Below are 21528 nucleotides of genomic sequence, written 5' to 3' on the forward strand. Positions count from 1 at the left end.
GCAATCATGACGATTTTTCTTCCCCTTTAATTGCACATTAAGGCAACAATTAAACGTCACAACAATTTGCAAGTTGAAGAGAGCATAGTACGAGCGAAGTGGACCGCATAACTATTCGTACTTCATTGTGATAGTGAGATATCTCACGCAATGAACTGGTCCTCGGAATGATTTACTTAAGAAACTTGAATTTTGAAATCAAGGACAATGACCCCCTTAGGGCCCTAACCCTCCCAAAGTTGGATTTTCGAATCCAGGTGACTTCTTGTTTTCGTGTATCTAACTTTCTAACAGTACTAGTGAAAGTGAAACGTCAATGGGTGGGTGCTTGCTAGACTTAGTTTTGTCCCCGGAAGAGAGGAAAAATGAGAGGCGGTTATGAAATGGTGCATTTTTTTCTTTATTTTTATCACTTAATTTGCTTTTATTTTATATATAAAAATTTCATTAGTGGATTTTTAGAAATCGTCCAACACGATTTGATTTATATCATTGTCTTAATGATAGGCTAAACATACACTAGAAATTACATATCCGCAATTTAACAGATATAGATCTGAAAAATTGTCAATAAATCTAAAAAATACGAAAAAAAGGGTGTTGATAATTTAGGGCTTGTTTAGAAAGGGATTTTTCACCAAAAAAAATCTCTACATTTTTCGTGAACACATTTTTCAATTACTTTTTTACTCCATATATATATCAACTCCAAAAAATTGCAATCACTCGAATGTTATATCGTTTTCCATTTTCTGGTGATAGTGGAGTTTGACTCCACCAAGAGGCATATTGGTTTGGCAGTTGATGTTGACTCCATGATTTAGGAGACATGCTAGGCACATTAGAAAAAGGAAGCACACCAACCATTGGGTTTGGGTCCAGTGGCCACGGAGAGCTCTTTTGAAACTCTTCCACGTACTAGGTTGGGGTTCACTATTTATCTTGTACTCTAACGTCATAGAAAATATTCTTTAAAAAAATAAAACCAAATTCTTGATCTTCATTACAACCGTATAAATTGAGAGTCTTTTGATGCAAATAAATTATTGTCGGCATTGATTTTTCGGCCAACAAACAAAAAAAAAAAAAAGAAGCAAATTTACTCTGGTTGTAGGTGCATGTGGTCTCCTAAAGAGATGAGTTGGGCAAAATGGTCAGCAAGTTTTGCAGCAAACATAGAAGCAACAGTGCAGCAAATATCTGGTAGGACTCATGCTATCTTGGGACTTCTGCTACATCAAATTCATTGTGGAAACAGACTTAAAAGTGGGAATTCATCTTGTAGAGAGCTGCAAATTGGAAAGCCCTTCCAACTATAGGTGGAACCAAAAAATTTCCTTTGAGGGGACAAACTCTAATTCAACTAAAATTTAGATATATAACTTGAATATTTATAATTTTTTACGAGGACAAAAGTTTAAATTTACATAAATTTTTTTTAAAAATTCCAACTTTTCAAGCCGAGTCGAGTTTTGGTCTAATCGAGCCGAGCCTCCAGTTAATTTTATGAAGCTCGACGAGCTCAAAATGTCAAGTTCGAGCTTAAAAATAAAAAAAAAATTATATAATTATTTTATTTTTTAAAAAAAATTATTTTTATTTTTAAAAAGAATAAAATAATAATTTTTTTAACAAATAATAAAATATTAGAGATATATATGTAATTTTACTATTAAAATAATAAATATATATATATAACCGAGCTCGCGAGCAGAGTTTAATGTTTTTGAATTCGAACTCGATATTAATTGAACTCGAGTCAAGCTTGTATTCGAGCCGCTCGTGATCGGCTCGCGAGCGGCTCGATTCGTGAACAGCCTAGTGCAAATCACCTAGCAAAGATAAATTTACGCCTTGCATAATTGGTTGTAAGTTGTAATTAAAGGGCCTTAACCTTTAGACAAATATTGGACTCACATTTTATCAAATGCTCTTAATGCACACAAAACAATCCTTAAAAAGGGATAGAAAATACCATTCAAAATCAAATCATTTATCTCGATTAGAACAATCTACATTGGAAGTATTTGGTGTAGTGCAAAAAAAAAGATCACAGAATAGAAAGCTCCAAAACAAAAAATCGAATTCTTTATCTTGATTAAGACAGTCTAGATTGAGAGTATGACCAATTATACTTTGTCTTCTACCTAATTAATTATGAGCTATGTCGGGACCTCGATTTAATGAATACTTATTATGAGGTAATCCCTAACCAAACTTTCTCAGAGAAAGATCATTAATCCAAAGTTCCCAACCATTCAAGACCTTTCAAGTTTGGGAAAAAAGAAGAGTTTAAATGCGTCTTCATCCAGTCACAATATGGTTGTTTGAGCTAGTCAGCTTTCAATGCAAATCTTTGCTGCATTTTTAACGCTTAAATTCTTTACATAGTACGACCTTATAGAAATTAAACAATTTATAAAGTTATGGCTTTTTTTTTTGGGTAGTTTGCTTTGTCAGTTACTCGAATTAATGGATAGTAAAATAAGTAGTTGAATTCAACAACAGAAGGGAGGAGTCAATAAACGAGCTAGACCACCATATTAATTAATTGTTATTCAAACTTGAACCAACCAAGTTCCCTTAAAAATTAAAATATATATATGACGTACCCTCGTATACACTGTCAGTGTATATACTATCATCGTTAGATATATGACACATGTGTAAATTTTGAATTTGAAATTCAAATTTTGCTCATGTGTCATTCATCCAACCGTGATAGTGTATACACTGACAGTGTATATAAGATTTACTCTATATATATATATATATATATATATATAAATAAAAGTTTTAAGAACCAAATATTTCATGTTTTTGTTCTTAGAGAAATGCGGCTTTCTTCTTTTAATTGTTTGAGGGGTCCGCGAAAAAGAAAAATGAGAGGCAAGAAGAAAAACACTAGGGGTGTAGTTGATAAAACTGAAATCTGAAATCTAAATTCATTAAGTTATTGAATTGTTAAATACTAAATTTGAAAGTATATCATATTAAGTGATAAGAAAATAGTTTATAACTTATTTTTGAAAATAAGTTTTATCTAGGAAATTTAATGTCATTTAATTACTTCAGATGTTCAATTTTTTATTATCAAATACTTCTGAATATATTAATATTTGAATCTATTAAATTTAAATAATGAATTGCATTATCAAACCGGCCTTGATATCAATGGAAACGTGTGACGCTTGTGCACTAAATAGCGTGTATCGATCAGCCATAATAAAGAAGGATAGACCGACGCTTCCAGTAATTCACCACTTGAACACGTTAGGCGCCAAACCACGGAAACCCCGGCAGCTCACCCGATGCCATGGGACCTTCTTTCTTCTAACTAATCCACCAGCCCACTCGTGATAATGCACATGGAAGAAAAATTGACATTTTTTTTTTTCTAAATTTGATTGTTCTCACAATTAAAAGATCAGATGCATCAACGAGAAAAATTCAAGAATATGAAATAAAACAATAAAATTTCAAAATTTTGGTTTGAGGTATTTTAATTTGGCCTTCCAAACATTATGCAGGAATTCTTCCCTAGAAAGGGATAATATCCGAAGCCTTGCATGAGATTTCTCTTAATGCCACCTAGCACTTTTAAAGTTTTAAAAATATCAATTACCCTTTACATATGTTATTGTGTAATAAAATTTTAAAAAACCCTAAACTACCATTTTGTTTATTTTGCTAAATAAAAATACTCCTAAACCACTTTGTTTATTCCAAAAAAAAAAATCACCATCTAAAAAACATCTCCAGTAGTACCATTACATCACACATCTAAAGACCATAAAAGTATATATTTGAAAAAAAAAGATATTGTAAATAAATACACTAACACCAACTTAACTCTGTATGTTCAAAATCGATTTCTTATGAATCTTATATATTTTTCCTAATTTTGTCTCGACCCATGGCCCAAGCCTGTAAGTTTTACTAATCATTAGAAAAATCAACTCAAAATAAACAAAGATATCATACTTTACTTTATCACAATCACAAAAAGTTAAAAGATAAATAAAATTCAATTTACTATAATTTAAAAATAAAAAATCACATAGCCATCCAAAAAAAAAAAAGAGTAAGAGAGAACATTAAAGAAAAGAAAAAGAGAAGAAAGTGACTTTGGTTTCATTTTTTTTTAATTTTTTGAACTCCATTTATTTAATATGTGAATTATGTATCAAATGAGATTTAATATAGTTTTTTCACAATTATTAGGGGAGGTAAGTGATATCTTTAAGATCTAATAAATGCCAAGTGATATTAGGAGAAACCTCAAGAGAGGTTTCTGATATTATCCCCAAGAAAAATAACCATGTTTATAGTTTTAACGTTTCATATTCTTCAAAATCAAATCGTTTGTCAAATTGTTGGATAGTTAATCTTCCTAATGAAAAGAATTTAGCCATAAGCTAGAACCCCAAAAGCTAGAAAGAGAATATTGTTGCTATGCATTTGTCATTGGTGATGTCTCCTGTACCATTTTTTGTTTCTTCCCTCTGTTGGTTCAAAAGAGACTTTAAACCTTGCAAAGTAAAAAAAAAAAAAAAAAAAAAGAAAGATGTAAGATTTGACCTCTCAATTACCTCCTCAGTCCTGGTTGCTAGAATGAATATTTGGATCTATTAACTATTTTCATTAGTTCAGTTGGATGCCAAAGCAAATTTACATAGTTCTGCCATAGGTTAAAATATTTACGTACACTTGTGCAAAAAAAAAAAAAAAATTGCATTTTCGATAGAAAAAATGACAATGGACTCACCATTTATCTTGTACTCTTAGACCACAGAAAAAATTCCTCAAAAAATAAAAACCATATTCTTCATCTCCATTACAACCGTATAAATTGAGAGTCTTTTGATGCAAACAAATCATTGCCCGCATAAACTTCTTTGCCCAAAAAAAGAAAAAATGGATGTGGTCTCCTCAGAGATGAGTTGGGCAAAATAGTTAGCAGCTTTTGCAGCTAATGTTGGATTCACTGAGGAAACTGACTCAAGAGTTGAGATGGGTTTTCATTGTAGTCAGAATATGATGGATGTTTGAACTAGTCAGCTTTCAATGCAATCTTTACTGCATTTTCTTGATACTACTTCTTCTTAATAGGCACGCCCGATATATGAAAATTTTTTTGAATTCAACAACAAAAGAGATGAGTCAATAAACGAGCGAGACCGCCATATTCATCAATTGTTAGTCAAACTTTGAGGTTTGAACCAATCAAGTTCCCTTAAAAAAAAAAATAAATAAAACTCATAATAACCAATATTTCATGTTTTTCTTCTTAGAGGAATGCACCTTTCTTCTCTTAATTTTGGGATAATTTCAGAAACCTCCCATGAGGTTTCTAATTATTGCAGGTATCTCCCTTCTAGTTTAAAAAATTACACATACCTCCCCTACTATTAGCATTTTAGTAACAATATAGACCCAATATGCTCAATTGGTCCTTAAAAATCCTAAAATACCCCTTTATTGGTTACAATGGGGAAAAATCCCACTTATGAATTTCTTTCACGTTGCAACTATTGCAAATAGTATAACCATCACCCTAATGAATTTAATAAGCCACTTCAATTTAATTCCCATATTCTCGCAATTTTGATAGGCCACCTTTGTTGCTCCAAAGCTTTCCATGAGAATCAACTATGACAATTAAAGTTTGCATTCAGCCTAATCTTTAGCCACAAAATTTTTTTTTTTGTCTAAATTCAGTGTTTGAATTGACCAATGTCACTATCTAAAGTCAATTCAAATGGCTACAAACTTGTTGATGCTAAAAGAGTCTAACCCACTAAGAATATCGACACGAAACAACCAAAAGCAACACTAGAGATGACATCCCATTGTCTCTAGGCAAATTTGATTGTAGTTTTTTATATTCCAATTTTTTTTTTTTGCACAGTTGGCATAACAGTGCAAATAGTTAGTTACCAAGATTTGATTATGAGTTAGTAAATGGGAAAATGAAAAAATATTCGCATCTGTATTCTGTTTTTAGCCATTACTTTTATTTTCTTGTTTGTACTCTGTACCACTGCCATCCTTTTTATCTTCATTTAGTTTGACAACAAATCTGTTTCGATAACTTGTCATTTGGCAATTCCAATTCAATAATACTTAAAAAAAAGGAAAACAAAAAAAGAGAGAGGATCTATTGCCATAATAATGAGAATTCAGATATATTAGATAGTTATATAGATGGCAGTTGTGAAAAAAGAGTGGATTATGAGATATACGAGAGAGAGAGAGTCGTAGAGATAATAAGAGTTTGTTTTGTACGGCGACCATTACTTTAGAATGAAAGATTAGTTATAGTTGTAGGATTTTTTTTTGTTTTTAGGAATTATCTATAAGTGAAGGGTGTTATAGTCATTTTACCACACGAAGGGAGGTTAGTGTCATTATTTAAACCTGAAGGGAGATAAGTGAAATTGTTAGAAACCACTAGGGAGGTTTCTGAAATTATCCCCTTAATTTTTTTGAGAGGTCCAAGAAAAATAAAACGAAGGCGAAGAGATAAATGCAAAATATTAAAGCAGACGCTTGACACTTGTGCATTAAATGGCGTGAAGAGATTAGCCATAATAAACAAGGAAAAACAACGCTTTCAGTCATTCACCACTTGAACACGTTAGGCACCAAACCACGGAAGCCCTCGTCACCTCACCGGATGCTATGGAACATTCTTTCTTCTTCTAACTAAGCCACTAGCCGACTAGAGATATTATGGATGAAAATTTGACCCTTTTATTTCTAAATTTGATTTTCTCACAAGTAAAATATCTGATGCATCAACAACAAAAATTCAAGAATATGAAATAAAACAACAAACTTTCAAAATTTTTTTGAGTCGTTGAATTTGACGTTCTAAACATTATGCATGAATTATTCTCAAGAAAAACAACCATATTTGCAATTTTAATAGTTCATCTTTCGTAAAATCAAGTCATTTGTCAAATTGTTTGATAGTTAAACCTCCTATTGAAAAGAATTTAGCCATGAAACCATTTATCTATTACTGTATAAATAACATTACATAAGTAAAATTTTCTTCTAAAAAAAAATTCTTGTAATCCCAAACTGTGAAAGGAGTTTGTGCATTCTAATTAACCCAACCAAAAGAAAAGAACCCCAAAAGCTAGAAAGAGAATATTGTGGCTATAGATTTATCATTGGTGGTGTTTCTTATACCATTTCCCCCCTCTTTTGGTTCAAAAGCGTTTTTCTTTTTATGGTTCAAAAGTGATTTTAAACCTTGCAGACTCAAAGAAAAGAAAAAAAATGTAAGATTTGACCGGCAATTACCTCCTTAATTCTACCGGTTAGACTGGATATTTGGGTCCACAAACTATTTTCTTTAGTTCAGTTGGAGGTCAAAAGTCAAATTTACATAATTCTACATAATTATACCCATTAGATTTTCACTTAAACGCGGTTTGACCATATTTGTTGAATTTGGAAGAAGTTGTTTTCCCATTCGCAGATTTAGATTATGCTTAGACTGCCTTGTTGCCAAAAGTGACTTGGGCAATTGCTGAATTGGGCTTGCCATGATCCATAAAAAACAGGAGAGAGTCCATATCTACACGATACAAGGGTTAAATCATATGGGTAGGCTTACAACTTTGTCTGGTTATTATTAGGGTTGAAAGATGAATTAAAATACTTGATATTCCAATTTTCGAATCTGAATTCGATTTATAAGAATTTATTCGAATTTAGTTTGCCAACTAGATAAGTCAAATTTGAACAACATTTTATATTAGATAAATTTCAATTTCGATTAGAAATTCGTTTAACCTCAATTCATCAAATAAACAAACCAAACTTAAACAAAATTTTAAATTCATTTAAATAATCAACCAAGTTTGAACATTAGGGCATTCGACTTGATTAACCTCATCTACACCCCTAGTTGTTATGTCATTTTATCGATTGATTCTCATCTGTCGTGAACTACTAGTATGATTAATTCAATTGAATCAATTCTTGTTGCTATGCCTTGTCAATTAACTTCCATTGAGCAGGAACAAACTTCCTGCTCTGGGCAGCAAAAGGCACAACAGTAAAAGTTGGGATGAAACTTTCGGGAAATTAATTTATCATTCTTTTTGGAAGCATTCCTTCAACTTCAAACAGTTGTTCAAACTTTAAATGATTGAACTTGTTATAATTTAAGGGTGTGAAATAGCTATTTAACTGTCCAACAATAAATTTAAATTGAAGGTATGACACTCAAAATAGGTTAAATAATTTTCCTAAACTTTCATGCTTTAAATAGTGCATATATTAGCGAGTCTTGATACATCTTATATATGCAAAATTTGGAGTTTCATTTAATCAAGATGTTGTGACATTTATCTAGTTCGCTAGTGTATATATAGACTGTCAATTTAAGAAAGATTAATTCTAAATTGTTAGGTTTATATGGTGTTTTTGAATATTAGACCCTTTTTCACGACAAAAAGAAACTGATTCATTCTACCTACACTTCCTTTTTTTTTTTTTTTTTTCTTTTTGTATTTAATTCCTCCAATGAAAAAACGAAAGAAGTTGCTTCAAACATAGCTAACCTTTATAAGCAACTGGTTTCTATTACCTATACTTTTATGATCATATTCTCAACTATACAGGTTCTGCCAGCTGCCTGATGTTAGACTGCACAACTGAAGCAGTATATGGAGATAGTGTCCGAATATCAGAAAATGTCTATATATTAGTGAAAAAGACAAATATATTATCAAATTAACTCTAAATTTGTTTCTAATAAACGACTTGTTATAGATAATGGGATTAGACAGCCAACTTATTGTTTAGTCCGGAAGAGTTTGTTCTAGTCCCTCCTGATTTCTGTATCTTCTATTTGGCTGGCTTTCTTTATCTATAATGCTAAGGAACTTTTTGATAGCATGACGTTTTTGTTTGGCTAATACATGCTATCTATTATGGTACGTATCAAGTAGAGCATAGGGGTTTGTTAATTACACTAACAATGTGTTAAGGGCACATTCAATGTGTGTGCAATTTAGAAATATTTAAAATGAATTAATTTCATGTAAATATTGTATGGTTATAATAAGGACACATTCAATGTTTTTTTTTATTAAAGAGTTTTGATTTATATGGTTATAGTAATTTGATAATTACAATATTTATGGTGGTTATAAGTAGGTATCTTGACAAATTATGATTAGCTGATTAGGATAAAAAACAGTTTTTTATAAAAATAAAATTTAAAGTTCAAAAAATGACAAAACATATTTATACCAATTACTACCACAACTATGACTTTATATAGTATAGATAATTAAGGCAAACATGAACTTGGAGCTCATGAACTCGAGAATAATCTATTTTAAATCCTTAACCCACATTGTCATCTTTTTATCTATTAAAGTTTGCCTGAGGCAACTTTAATAGATATGGATATTTCATTTTAAAGAGAAAAAGTAACAATTTAAATGCATCAAAAAGTAGATAATCTACATAGGTAACACAACAACAACTCGTGAGAATGGATTTTCTCTCTCAATATCGAACTTTGAGTTCAACATTAGACAGCATTTAATTTTACTTTCTAATTATTGATGCAATACATCAAAACTTATTGTGTATTGTGCTTGTTATCACTATATATTTTTGTATGGGGATAATTTTAGATACCTCCCTTGATGTTTCTCACAATATCACTTAGCACCCTTTAAATTTTCAAAATCTCACATACCTCCTTTAGAATGAGATTTTTTGTAACACTTTAGCTCCCTTTAGAGGAAATGCAAGAAGGAGAAAATTTTTATTCCAATACCACCCTTATGTGCTCCTACATATGATGCTTACAACAACAATAAAAAATAAAATAAGCTTAAAAAAAAAGATGAAAACATTAGTGGTTATAAATGCAATAATGAGTAATTTTTTAGGTATACAACAACTATTACCTAGTATAACCAGTGATGTTTTGGAAAGCATACTATATTCCTAGATATATATTTAGTCATTCGATCATTTTTTGAATAATTTTTTAAATTTTGACTTATTTATAAATTTTTTTTTCTATAAGTAGGATGTATATTACAAATTACACATATGAAGAGATTATTTTAATTTTTAGGACAACTTAAATTACATATGTATTAAAACATATTTCCTAAAAAATTTCTTGACTTCCTTGTAACTGTCCCACCAAAAATTTTCAAGGTCTTAATTAGCTATCAAAATCCTTTTAACTGGTTGACTTTGACTAAATTTAAATTATCCACATCTTTTGCTATTCCATTTACCATCTCAACAGAGAGAAATATAGACCAATATTGGATAGCGATCTGGTTTTTTTTTTTTAATCTATACTTTTTGGTTTAAAAATTCTCTTTTTGTTTTGCCTTTTGGTTAAATAGTTATTAAGAGTGCAAGGACAATGTTGTCAATTTGAACCATTGATAGGGACATTTTGGCCTTGTCAAGCTAATAGGGGAAGTAAGTAAGATTTTAAAAATTTTAGAAAAACTAAGTGATATCTATATCTATATGAATTTGAGAAGGGATTTTTAACAACAAACCTCCATGCATCTTCCCACTACCAATTCCATTTTTCTAGCATTTCACATTTAATTTAATTTATAAAATATATTTCTCTCAACTTCCACATCTACTCTTCACATTTGAAATTGTTGGTTAATGTGCATGTTATCCTATTTGAACTTCAACCCATCACGTTTCCGATTGCCTTGCGTTATTTATAATTCTACAACAATTAAAATTTCTATTAAACCATAAGAAGAGATAACAAATATAACATCCTTTTATGCTTTCTTATTAATTTAAATAAGTAAGATTATTTACACTTCATTTTTGTTATTCACACTTCAATAATCATTTTGATCATATAATTTTCATTAATTAGACTATATGATAAAACAAATGGTGGAATTGCAAAATAATAAAAAATTGAGTGCAAATAACATTTTCTTAAGTAAGAAGTGGCTCCCATGCCTTTCTAATTTAAAAAAAGTAGTGGCTCCGCTTATATAGGAATTTGGTTTGAAATTTATTAATGGGAGGGTAAATAAAAAGAAAATATATTGTAGATATTATCAGTTTTTCATTTCCATTTTTAAATACTAATAATTGCAACCATTGTAATTAATTTTCAATTTTATATTTTCATTATGATAGGTAAAGTTAAATATATTGGGTCGCAGGGATATGAATTTAGAGGTTAGGTATAGGGGGAGGAGCGAGGGAAGAAAATGGTGAGATGTTGAAAAGTAGCAAGAAAGGTTGAAGAAGAAATATGGGTTACAAGGATGAGCGGAGAAGGGAGAAAAGAAGAAAGGGGATTGCAGGGATATGACAGAGATGACAAAAAAAAATAAAAATAGAGAAGATGGTACCATGATAAAAGATATAAAAATCGTATGAGGCATTTGATGACTAACTGGCGTATAAGAGAAGAGGGAAATGATGGTGATTTTTAATAATTTTAAGAACTCTAAAAACACATATTACGGAGAATTTTTTTAAAAATATTCATTAAAGTTTATGAAAAATGCTAATCTAAATGCAGTCAACAATTTTAGGGGCACAAGATAGGAGAAAGATTTTTTTTCTAAAAATGGAAGAAAATAAATTGGTTTTTTTTTTATATTATAAGTTTTGATATATGGGTATAATATAATATGTTTTGTCGGATATTGATAAATTGACTTTTTTTTTAGAAAACTCTTCTCACCTTACCACCCAACTTAACCCTCTCCTTAAATGCGTTAACAATTCTTTTATCATGTAAATCATTATAGATTAAATTTTTTTTTCAAAATATTAAGCATACACTTCTTTAAAATTTTTAGTCTATATATATATTTATTCTTTTGTACCACAATATATAAATATATAAAATATTATTTTGATTTGAAATATAACCCCGTGCATAGCACGGGTCAAAATACTAGTATAAATAAATTTAAGAGTCTGAACCCAAGCGATTAAGATCAGTAATACTCGGTTTTGCAGTTACGCCGTCTATTACCATTCGGAAAAATACATTTGGCTCAATTATGCGGAAGTTTCTAACAAATCACACATTGCAAATTATAGAAACACTGGGTTTGTTTGGACAAGAGTTTATTTAGATGATTTATTTGAGATAATTTGTGTAGTACTTTTTGTGATGTGATATGTGTGAGATAAAAAGGTGATTGAAATTTGTGAAACAAATTATTTTATTTGAAATCATCTTAAAAGGGTATATATCTTGAGTAAAAAATTTCCAACAAGATTTTATGAATAAAACACAAATTAAAATTGGACAGGATATACATAGGGGAAAAAGGACCAAAATTGTCCTTCACATCTTGAAATAATCTTTTAAACCCCCACATTAACCTCACGTGTAAATCGTTAATCCCTTCTTTTCATGTTATTGATTTCAATAACTTTCGGGTGAATTATACTCGTTTTACGAGATTCAAGGAAGGCAACGAGCAAAAGGGTAGTCTATAGGGCTTCGAATCCTCTGTCCCCAAAGTAGCATTTGTCCCCTCTGTCCCCAAAGTAGCATTTGTCCCCTCTGTCCCTTATTTGTACAGTTGCCACGTGTCTCTAGCCTTTTGTTAACCCAAACTCAAATAAACCGATAATAATCGATTTACAAGTTTACTTAAAATCAATTAAAACAGATAACTCAAAACTTTTTTTTATTTTCTTTTTAACAAAAAAGAGTTTTGTTGATCATAAACATAGAAATCAACTAAAACTCTTCTTTATTTTTTACCCCAAATTAACAAGACTTTTTGTTAAAAAGAAAATAAAAATTTTGAATTATCTGTTTTAAATTAATTTTGAGTAAATTTGTAAACGATTATTATTGATTTATTTGAGTTTGGGTTAACAAAAGGCTAGAGACACGTGACAGCTGTACAAATAAGGGACAGAGAGGATAGAGACTATTTTGGAGATAGAGGATTCGAAGCCAGTCTATAGGGATGGCAGCCTGTTACCTTCAAAAATCTCTACCAAATCTTAATCCGCATCTATATATATAACTATTTTAATCACAGTGTTTCTCACTCCTATGTGTTATGACTAATTGAAAAGAATTAATGGATTATGGTTCATTTGGGTTTACCCATACTAATCCTATTTGGATTATATTTATCGTTTAAAAATTATCTCTAATTTTAAAATAACTTTAAAAAACAGGTAATCTTAACTAATATTATCTTAATGATATCTGCTTTCTATCAAATTATTACAATGATTATATTATATGTTTAAAAATTATCTTTAATTTTAAAATAGCTTTAAAAAATAACTAATCTTATCTTAATGATATCGGCTTTCTACCAAATTATTACGTACAAGTATAGTAATACCTTTTAAATCACAATTATTGAAATCTTATATATTTCATAAATTACTTCCTCTCACTACTATATCATTGATTAGTATTCAAATTATTCATTATCTTTTCTCTTAATGTTGAATTAAATTAGTGTAAAAAAAGAATTAACTGTTACACTGATAGATTTATCAATATTATTTAAAACTGAATATTTATTGATAAAGGAAAATAGACTGCTAGATCTTTTTCTACTTAATTAAATATGAATATATAATTCTAAATTTATGATCATTATAAAAATTTAAATTATATAAAAGAATATTTATAAAAAAAAAGAATATCTACCAAGTTTTTTAAATGGGGTGCATTATTTGATGTATACTATCATATTATAGTAAAAGTATGTAAATAAATTTTTAAAAATTAGTAAATAATTGAACTTTTAATATACATTAATTTTTTAAAATTAATATGAATGAACATGTAGAACTATTGTAATTTTTATATTTAAATTATTGGTATTTGTATAAATTCACAACAAATAAATGTTTTTAAAATTAGTAAATAATTGAGCATTTAAAATTTTAGTATTTAAGTAGTTTACCAAATCCTATATGAGGTAATTCTAAAAGTTTTATCTACCCACTATGTCGAATACTTCGAAACAGAAAAATTAAATTTTATCAAACTAAAATGAATACATACATCATACAAAATTGGCACATTACATTGAGGTTGGGCCAAGTGGCACATTACTGGGGTTGGGCCAAGTGGTAAGCAGCTTGGTTCCGCTTAAGCAGGTCTCGGGTTCGAAACCTGGCGTATGCAGCTACCCTTGTTGGGAGACTCACCCACCACAGCCAGGTGTGCGACCCGGGTCGACCAACGGATTAGTCAGGGCAGAGCCCTGGATACCGTGGTAGGCAACCAAAAAAAAACATTACATTGAGGTTTTTATTTGTAAATGACAGTTCTTAAACTTGCATTGGAAAAATCCAACATTTAATGAAAGATTAAATCAATATTCTTATATCGGGTTAGAGTTATATATTACTAGGTCATAAAATTAAGAAACGTGTTATCGGACTAGTAAATTGGAACCTAAGAAGACATACACACAAACATATATATCTATATATATGTAGACACACGTACATACATACATATTCATACATATATATACACACACATACGAGGTGTTGGGTATTGGACATTGAGTTTTTAAGGATCTCTTATCAAACCCTATTAGGCTACTTGTTGGTAACTCTTTGTCAATATCAAAGCGTGACGAACAATCCATCGATTGTCTAATCGAATTAACCATCTAATACCCACGGATATCGGACTTCAACCTATGCATTGCCATCCCTATTATTATAATTGTTATCATGCTTTATAAACACATAAAGAAAGCATTCCACTCCTTTTAGTTTATTTTATCCTTTTTTTTCGTGAAAGGAATGCATCGCAGTTTAGAACTTTAGATGGCCTAATTTTTTATGGATTCCTAAATTTTTCTGTTATCATGTATTACTTGTTTCATTTTTCAACAACCGCATATTCGGTTTTTTCTGCAAAAGATTCTCAATAGCTGGAGTCAGCTAGGCCATGAGCTGAGGCAGAAGGCAGAGACCTGCTCTCAGATTTGTACATCTGAGAGCTTGTTTTATTAGTTGTCCATTTTTTATTGTCGAGTTGTTTATTAAAGTGAGTTTTCTTGAAGTCAGTAGGAGACAGCCCTGTTTTTGTGCATTACAGCTAATATTGCAACGTGCTTCGCATGTGGTAATATAGATGTAGTTACCAATATAGATGTTGAAAGAGCAGCATTCATGGTTCACTAGTCCGTGAAGCTAAATAATAGTCGACAAAAGCACCGACGGACATGAGACTTGGAGCAAGTAGATTCGTTAAAATTCTAAGAGCGCCAATATGTCCACAAAAGATCAAAATCAAGAGGAACTAATGCAAGAATACTGCAAGAACCTGTTGTCAACCCTCCCCAAAGAGAGATGGTTTGGTTCTTCTTATCTGTACAAGTACAATGGCTTTTGGCTCAGTACTAAATTGTTGCCGGGGCTCATTGCATGCCAAAACAACTTCCAAGCTCAAGACACTGATGTCCTACTAGTTAGCACTCCCAAATCAGGCACCACATGGCTGAAGGCCCTTACGTTCACCTTAGCCAACCGAAAGATTTATCCAATCAACCAAAACCATCCTTTGCTCAAGCAAAATCCTCACTCTCTGATGCCATTCATGGAATTTTTTTTCTCACCAGAAAAAATGAACCCTGACTTATCTTGTCCATTGGGAAGACCATATTCGAGTCACTGTCCACTTGCCCTACTACCCGAGTCGGTGCTGAAATCAGGTTGCAAGATTGTCTACCTATGCAGAAATATTAAGGATACTTTCGTCTCATATTGGCATTTCTCTAAGAAGTTAGGGGCTGAAGCTTCACTCGAAGAGTTTTTCGACATGTTTTGTGAGGGAGTGAGCCTTTCTGGACCAGTTTGGGATCATGTTTTAAGCTACTGGAGAGAAAGCTTGGAGAAGCCTGAAAAGGTCCTGTTTTTGAAGTATGAAGCCCTGCAGGAAAAGCCAAGTTTTCATCTGAAACTTTTAGCTGAGTTCATGGGGTGTCCGATTTCACCCGAGGAAGAGACATGTGGTTTTGTTGATGAGGTTTTGGGGCTTTGTAGCTTTGATAACTTGAGCAATTTGGAGGTGAACAAGAGCGGGACCTCCTGGCCTGTTAGAAATGAAATGTTTTTTCGGAAAGGAAACGTTGGAGATTGGAAAAATTATTTGACAGGTGAGATGGAAGAACGCATTGATCATATCACTGCCCAAAAGTTCTTCGGATCTGGATTGAGTCTATAGGATTGTGTAAAAGATTCAAAAACCCATTCGTTTGGATCTGGATTGAGTCTCTAGGTATTGGTATTCCTTAATCCAAGCATGGTTGTGTTGTTCCAAATTTACATGTGTGTGTTGTTGTTATCACATGTCTTGTACTGTAAATTACAAATATCATCAAAAATTAATACTTGTTATTGATATTAAAAAGTACTAGCGTTCTATTGAGTAAATTGAGTCTTCATCCATCTCAAAGCTGCAATTCAGAAAGTGTGCTCACTTTGATCCTCAAATAAATGATTTCTAAACTTTCTGTCCCCCAATTATGAGAAAGGTACTTTTGATTTGTTGGCCTACTAAAAATCTAACGGTACCATAGTTTGTGTATCTTGTTGACGGGCATTTTCACGCTGAAAATAAGATTTGGGGCTGTATTTCTAGCTCTAAGTTAGTCGAGATAAGTGTTAAATTTGCATATTTTTAGTGTGTTTTATTGATTAATTTTTAGTATGTTTTAGTTATTTTAAGAGCTAAGTAATTTTGGTTTCTAGTTATGAAAAACCTGAAGGGAGGTTTCTGAAATTATCCCTTTTGTATGTGCATATCAACGGAACAAGTACATATACTAGCACATCCAAAGTGAGTACTAAACACTCAAACACGGGCACACACACACATTCTCATTTGGTCAAAAGTAGGGGATGCAATTGATTCAAATGACTCGAATCGAACTCGATTCAAGTTTAAAATTTTTTGCTCGAGATTGAATTTAATCGAGTTTAAGAAATATAAATTTATATTTTATATAATTTTAAACAAGAAATAAATTAGACATTTTATACAAATATATATACATATGAAAATCAATTGCAATCGTCGAGTTTTCGAGTTTTACATATTAGGCTTGGAGTTCGTTAGGTATTTTGAACTGCTTGAACTTGATCATCGCAATTTGAACTTGAGCTTTGAATGAACCTGCTGGTAAGCTACTCGATTCAGGTGGACTTGTTTGCACGTTTGTGTGTTACAAGTTTTTTAAAAACTTTAGTTACAGTAATTTCAAAAACTTCTCAAAATTTTTAAATTATACATTTCAAAATATTTAAAAAAATATATTTTAAAAATTTCTACAATAAACTATAATAAAGTTCTAGACAATCCAAAAAACTCATCTTTCAAACGAGCCTCAATGCTGTCAAAAACTTCACATACAAACACGTATAAACACACACAGTTCCACGTGCACGTGAAAGAGCACGTGTGAGACGGACACACAAAGATCCAATCATGCTTTTATAGTTGCCATCATTTTTTTTTCCAGTTTTTATTCTGCCATTTTTTCACCTTTTTTTCCATTTTCGATCCCTATCATCATCATCAATCTTTTCGCCGACTTCCACTTCTTTTTCATCAAAACTCCTATCCCATACAAAAAACAAAATTAAAAAAAAAAATTTACCCTTCGGACCTTCTTTGGCAAAAGGCTCTGGTGGCCCTCCAAAAAAGCCTACTTTTTTCGCTTGCTTTTTCGGACTTGGATTTTGTATGATCATCCAACCATCACCACATCCATGACATGCAAATAGTCAATATCATATTATTACTGTAAGTAAATCGTCCCCGTTCTCTTTATTTCTACGGTTACATGTAAAAATGGCCTAAAAGAATATTTAAACCCGAAAAAAAGCGCCTTTTTGTCCATTTTTTTTGGGTCTGTTAGTCTATACTTAGTTTGATGGGTTTTTGGTGTTTTTATGATTTGTTTCAAATTTTGATGAAGGAAATGGATCTGGGCTGTGTTTATTTCTTAATCTTGACCACTTTTTTAATGGTGGGTGGAGGTTGTTTTCTCGTTCTTTAGCATCCACTAGTGACTGTATTGGTAGTATCGAGACTTTTGACTTTTAGAGCGGCACTAGAAGAAGTTTGATAACAACCCATTATTGACTATTTGTTGTAGATTCTCAAATATGCAAATAAAAAAAAATCTGCTATATTTGAGCCCTGCAATTCTTTTCAAGAAGTACTTAATGGAAGTAATGAAACTCTTGTTTGTTGGAATAGGAAGTTGGTTGTTTCCAAGAAGGAAAGAGATAAGTGAAGTATAGCATCAAGAAGAATCTTTTGCAGTTTATTTTGTCTGTCTTTGAGAATAGAAGATATGGGGATGACCCGTTTGGGTTGTTATTAGCTGTCTCTGATTCTGCGGGAATAATTGGAAAGTAGTACGATTCTTATAGAAAAAGAAGGGAGAGGACAGGGGTGATCAGAAAGAGATTGATTCTGGTTTGGAAAGATTATGCTGAAGATATTGAAACCTTCATAAACATGGGGTCAATTTTGGAAGTTAATTTCGGTTACGAAATAGAGCAGATACAGCATCGTTCTTGCTTTTGAGAACTTGCAGTCTTTTCCCAGGAGTGAGAATAGTTATTAGAAAAGGGTAATCTTCTTTTAAATTTAAAAGGAAAAGACCGTTAATCATTTGGTTGTGTTTTTGGAAGATGGGATCATTTCCTGGTCATGTTCTTCCAGGAACGTTATTTCTTCTTGTTGGAATATGGCATACATGGTGTTCTATAGAACGATACGTATCGAATCCGAAATCTTTTCGTGTCAGGGTATGGAATCCTATTCCCGGTTTTGATGGGAAGCTCAAGTATTTGGAGCTGTATGTTATAACAATTGGATCTTTTATTGATATGTGTATAGAGCTGCTTTATTCTACCCATCTTAAGTGGTTTGTCAATGGAATGCTGAATCCCGGACACATGAATAATTTTGAGCATGGTGGAATGCTTCTCATGTTTTTCATCTTCGGCTTGATCGCATTGCTTTCTGAGAAGACAAGGTAAGTCATTCTTTGCAGCATTCTCCGCCTTTAGTCACATATTTTTTATCAGCGTGTGTTTCATGTTTTAGTATTTACATTTGTCGGCATCTTTTCTTTTTGTTGCTGGGTGCCTGGATCAAATTCACTCTTGGTCTGCCATGGTGAATTATTGACTTTTCATCAGCCAATTTAAGGAGAACTTAGGATTTGAATTTTTGTAATATGTTATTTTTTCTTCTGAGAGATGAGGAATTTGTAAAAGACATTGAATAGGATAACTTTTTTGGGGGCTGATAAGTAGGGGAAAGTAAACTTTCCAGAATGATATGCTTTGTGTGGTGAACAAGAGGAAGCATGCTGAAGGAGATGAAACTGAATAGCTTATAGCCTGACCCATGTTTGCTTTTGCATGTGCTCTCTTCCACACTCGTGTGGATGGTAATTGCTGCTTTATTTTTTGAAGTTTGCTGATTAATAATTTTAGTTTTCTGGAGGCTAACTTGTGATTATTGTTTAAATACTCACATTGTCAGTCTTACAAATGATTAACACACACTTAATTAGAATAGAAGTTACAATATACTATTTTAAAAGGACACTGCTATTGTTTAACCTAACCCATCTGGTTGAAATCATCTTGTACACAGAAAAGGATCTTTTACTCATCCAGAAGGCTAAGGATGATGAGTTTGTAATTTTGGACTTTGTTGCTATATAATTGTAAAATAGAAAAGATGTTCAACCGATTACGACATGCATTAAGGAGAATATAAAGTTCATATTCTTGTGGGACCATATGGCATTTCAGGCATTGGGTTACTTATTAGTGACATGGGTGTTCTCTGTGGTTGTATCTTGGAAGTTATGAAGGAGATGTGCTTGAAGTAAAAAGTTTTCGGAGCTAATCAGTGGAACATACCTTGTGTTAAGGGTGTCCCTTTTGTTCTTATTGATTTTTCTTGGAAAGCAAATCATTTATCTGATAGGTTCATATATTTAAAGAAGCCACGTTATGGAGTTTCAGATTGTGACATACAAAGCGTGTTCTGATAACTTCTTGGGGCTTTAATTTGCTAAAGCACATCTAAGTTGTATGCATATCTTCACTTATAGAATGTATGTATGCACAATGTGTCTTTTATCTGTTTTCCTTTATGGGCAACAAGATATTCAAATTGAGAATACTTCAAAGAGTTGACTGAACTCTTTGCTACTCTATTCTCCATTATAAAGTAACATGAAATTTTGTTTTCCAGTTTGTAACCTAGAATGCCTACTCGAGAATGTAGACCAAGTATTGCTCTGGCTCTCTCTCTGTGTCTGTTTTTGATGATTGTTACACATGTTTCCGTTATTCTCAACGTAATCCCTGTTGGTACTAAATCCCACTTGTATGTAAAGAAGGTCCATTTATATTTGCAATATGGTCTTTGTGGCCAAGAATTTGACAAACCAAGTATCCTCTCCTACAACCTAATGCTTGTCTTTAAGATGTTGAGATCTCTTTTCTAGTTTCTGTCTTTTTTTTTTTCCTTTTTTCATGTTGAAATAGCTAATATGTTGTCTATTCCTTCAGCTATCTTCCCTTGCCAGATGGAGCTTTGTGCTTGATTGCTTCCAGTGCATTTTGTGCCGAGTACTTCTTGTTCTACTTTCATTCAACTACCCATCAGGGCCTTGAGGGGTATTACCACCTCATACTCGTTATCCTCATATGCCTCTGCATTTTCTCTACGGTCGCCGGAGCCCTAATGCCAACTAGCTTCCCTGTGGATTTGTTTAATGGCATTGTCATAACTCTTCAAGGCCTCTGGTTCTACCAAACGGCGTTCACTTTGTATGGTCCGATGATGCCAAACGGCTGCTGGCTCAAGGCAGACCAAATAGCATGCCGTTCAAAGGAGAGTGAGATCCGGGGCGAGCTGCTTGCTAATTTCCAGCTATTTTCTCAAGTTCTTGGAGTCCTGGTTGCCACCATAGGAGCTTACTGTTTTGCACATTCAGTAAATAGTCACACTGATCTTAGGAGTTCACAAACACCTGAGGATGGATAAGATGGCATTCAAACTGTAAATCAATTTTGGATTCTACTCCATTTTTGCGGACTCTGTTACAAAGGAAGGCATATAGAGATAGGGGTGTGTGTGTGTGTGTGTGTGTATGTATATATATACACACATATATACCCTTAACTGTCCTGATCTTTAGAGCTAGGTGTCTGTAGGTACAAATAGAATTAGTCTTGACTTTCATGAATTACAAGAATGTGTAAAAAGGTTGAAGCAATTTGTTATCTGCGATTTGAACATCCTTATCATATGTGTGAAAGAAATACTGTGACATTTCTTTTCCCATGGCCTTTTTTACTGATCATTTTTCTTATTTCAGTCAGTTAGGGGACAAATAAGGTTCATAAAGCTTTGCCTTATTGAAAGTGAAATCCTGTTCTCTTTTCACAATTAAGATTTATAGATGAGTCAAAGGG

At 32.0% G+C, this 21528-nt stretch overlaps 2 protein-coding genes across 2 annotated transcripts; both read left to right on the forward strand.

Annotated features, from left to right (window-relative positions):
- Positions 1-15259: 15259 nt before the first annotated feature.
- On the forward strand, positions 15260-16422 carry LOC113781028 (cytosolic sulfotransferase 5-like). The gene has a single exon (XM_027326855.1). The coding sequence runs from the start codon at positions 15281-15283 to the stop codon at positions 16232-16234; it is 954 nt and encodes a 317-aa protein (XP_027182656.1). The 5' UTR covers positions 15260-15280; the 3' UTR covers positions 16235-16422.
- A 1786-nt stretch (positions 16423-18208) lies between these two features.
- Positions 18209-21364, forward strand: LOC113781196 (transmembrane protein 45A-like). The gene is made up of 2 exons (XM_027327074.1): positions 18209-19061; positions 20620-21364. The coding sequence occupies exons 1-2, from the start codon at positions 18715-18717 to the stop codon at positions 21095-21097; spliced, it is 825 nt and encodes a 274-aa protein (XP_027182875.1). The 5' UTR covers positions 18209-18714; the 3' UTR covers positions 21098-21364.
- The last annotated feature ends 164 nt before the right edge of the window (positions 21365-21528 follow it).

This window comes from Coffea eugenioides, chromosome 8 (assembly GCF_003713205.1).
Source record: "Coffea eugenioides isolate CCC68of chromosome 8, Ceug_1.0, whole genome shotgun sequence".
Classification (NCBI taxonomy): domain Eukaryota; kingdom Viridiplantae; phylum Streptophyta; class Magnoliopsida; order Gentianales; family Rubiaceae; genus Coffea; species Coffea eugenioides.

Bases quoted from the DNA above. Each gene is read 5' to 3' on its own strand.
- LOC113781196 (XM_027327074.1), top strand. From the start codon at position 18,715: ATGGGATCATTTCCTGGTCATGTTCTTCCAGGAACGTTATTTCTTCTT. The intron at 19,062-20,619 runs GTAAGTCATTCT...CTATTCCTTCAG, and splicing joins TTGCTTTCTGAGAAGACAAG to CTATCTTCCCTTGCCAGATG.
- LOC113781028 (XM_027326855.1), top strand. From the start codon at position 15,281: ATGTCCACAAAAGATCAAAATCAAGAGGAACTAATGCAAGAATACTGC.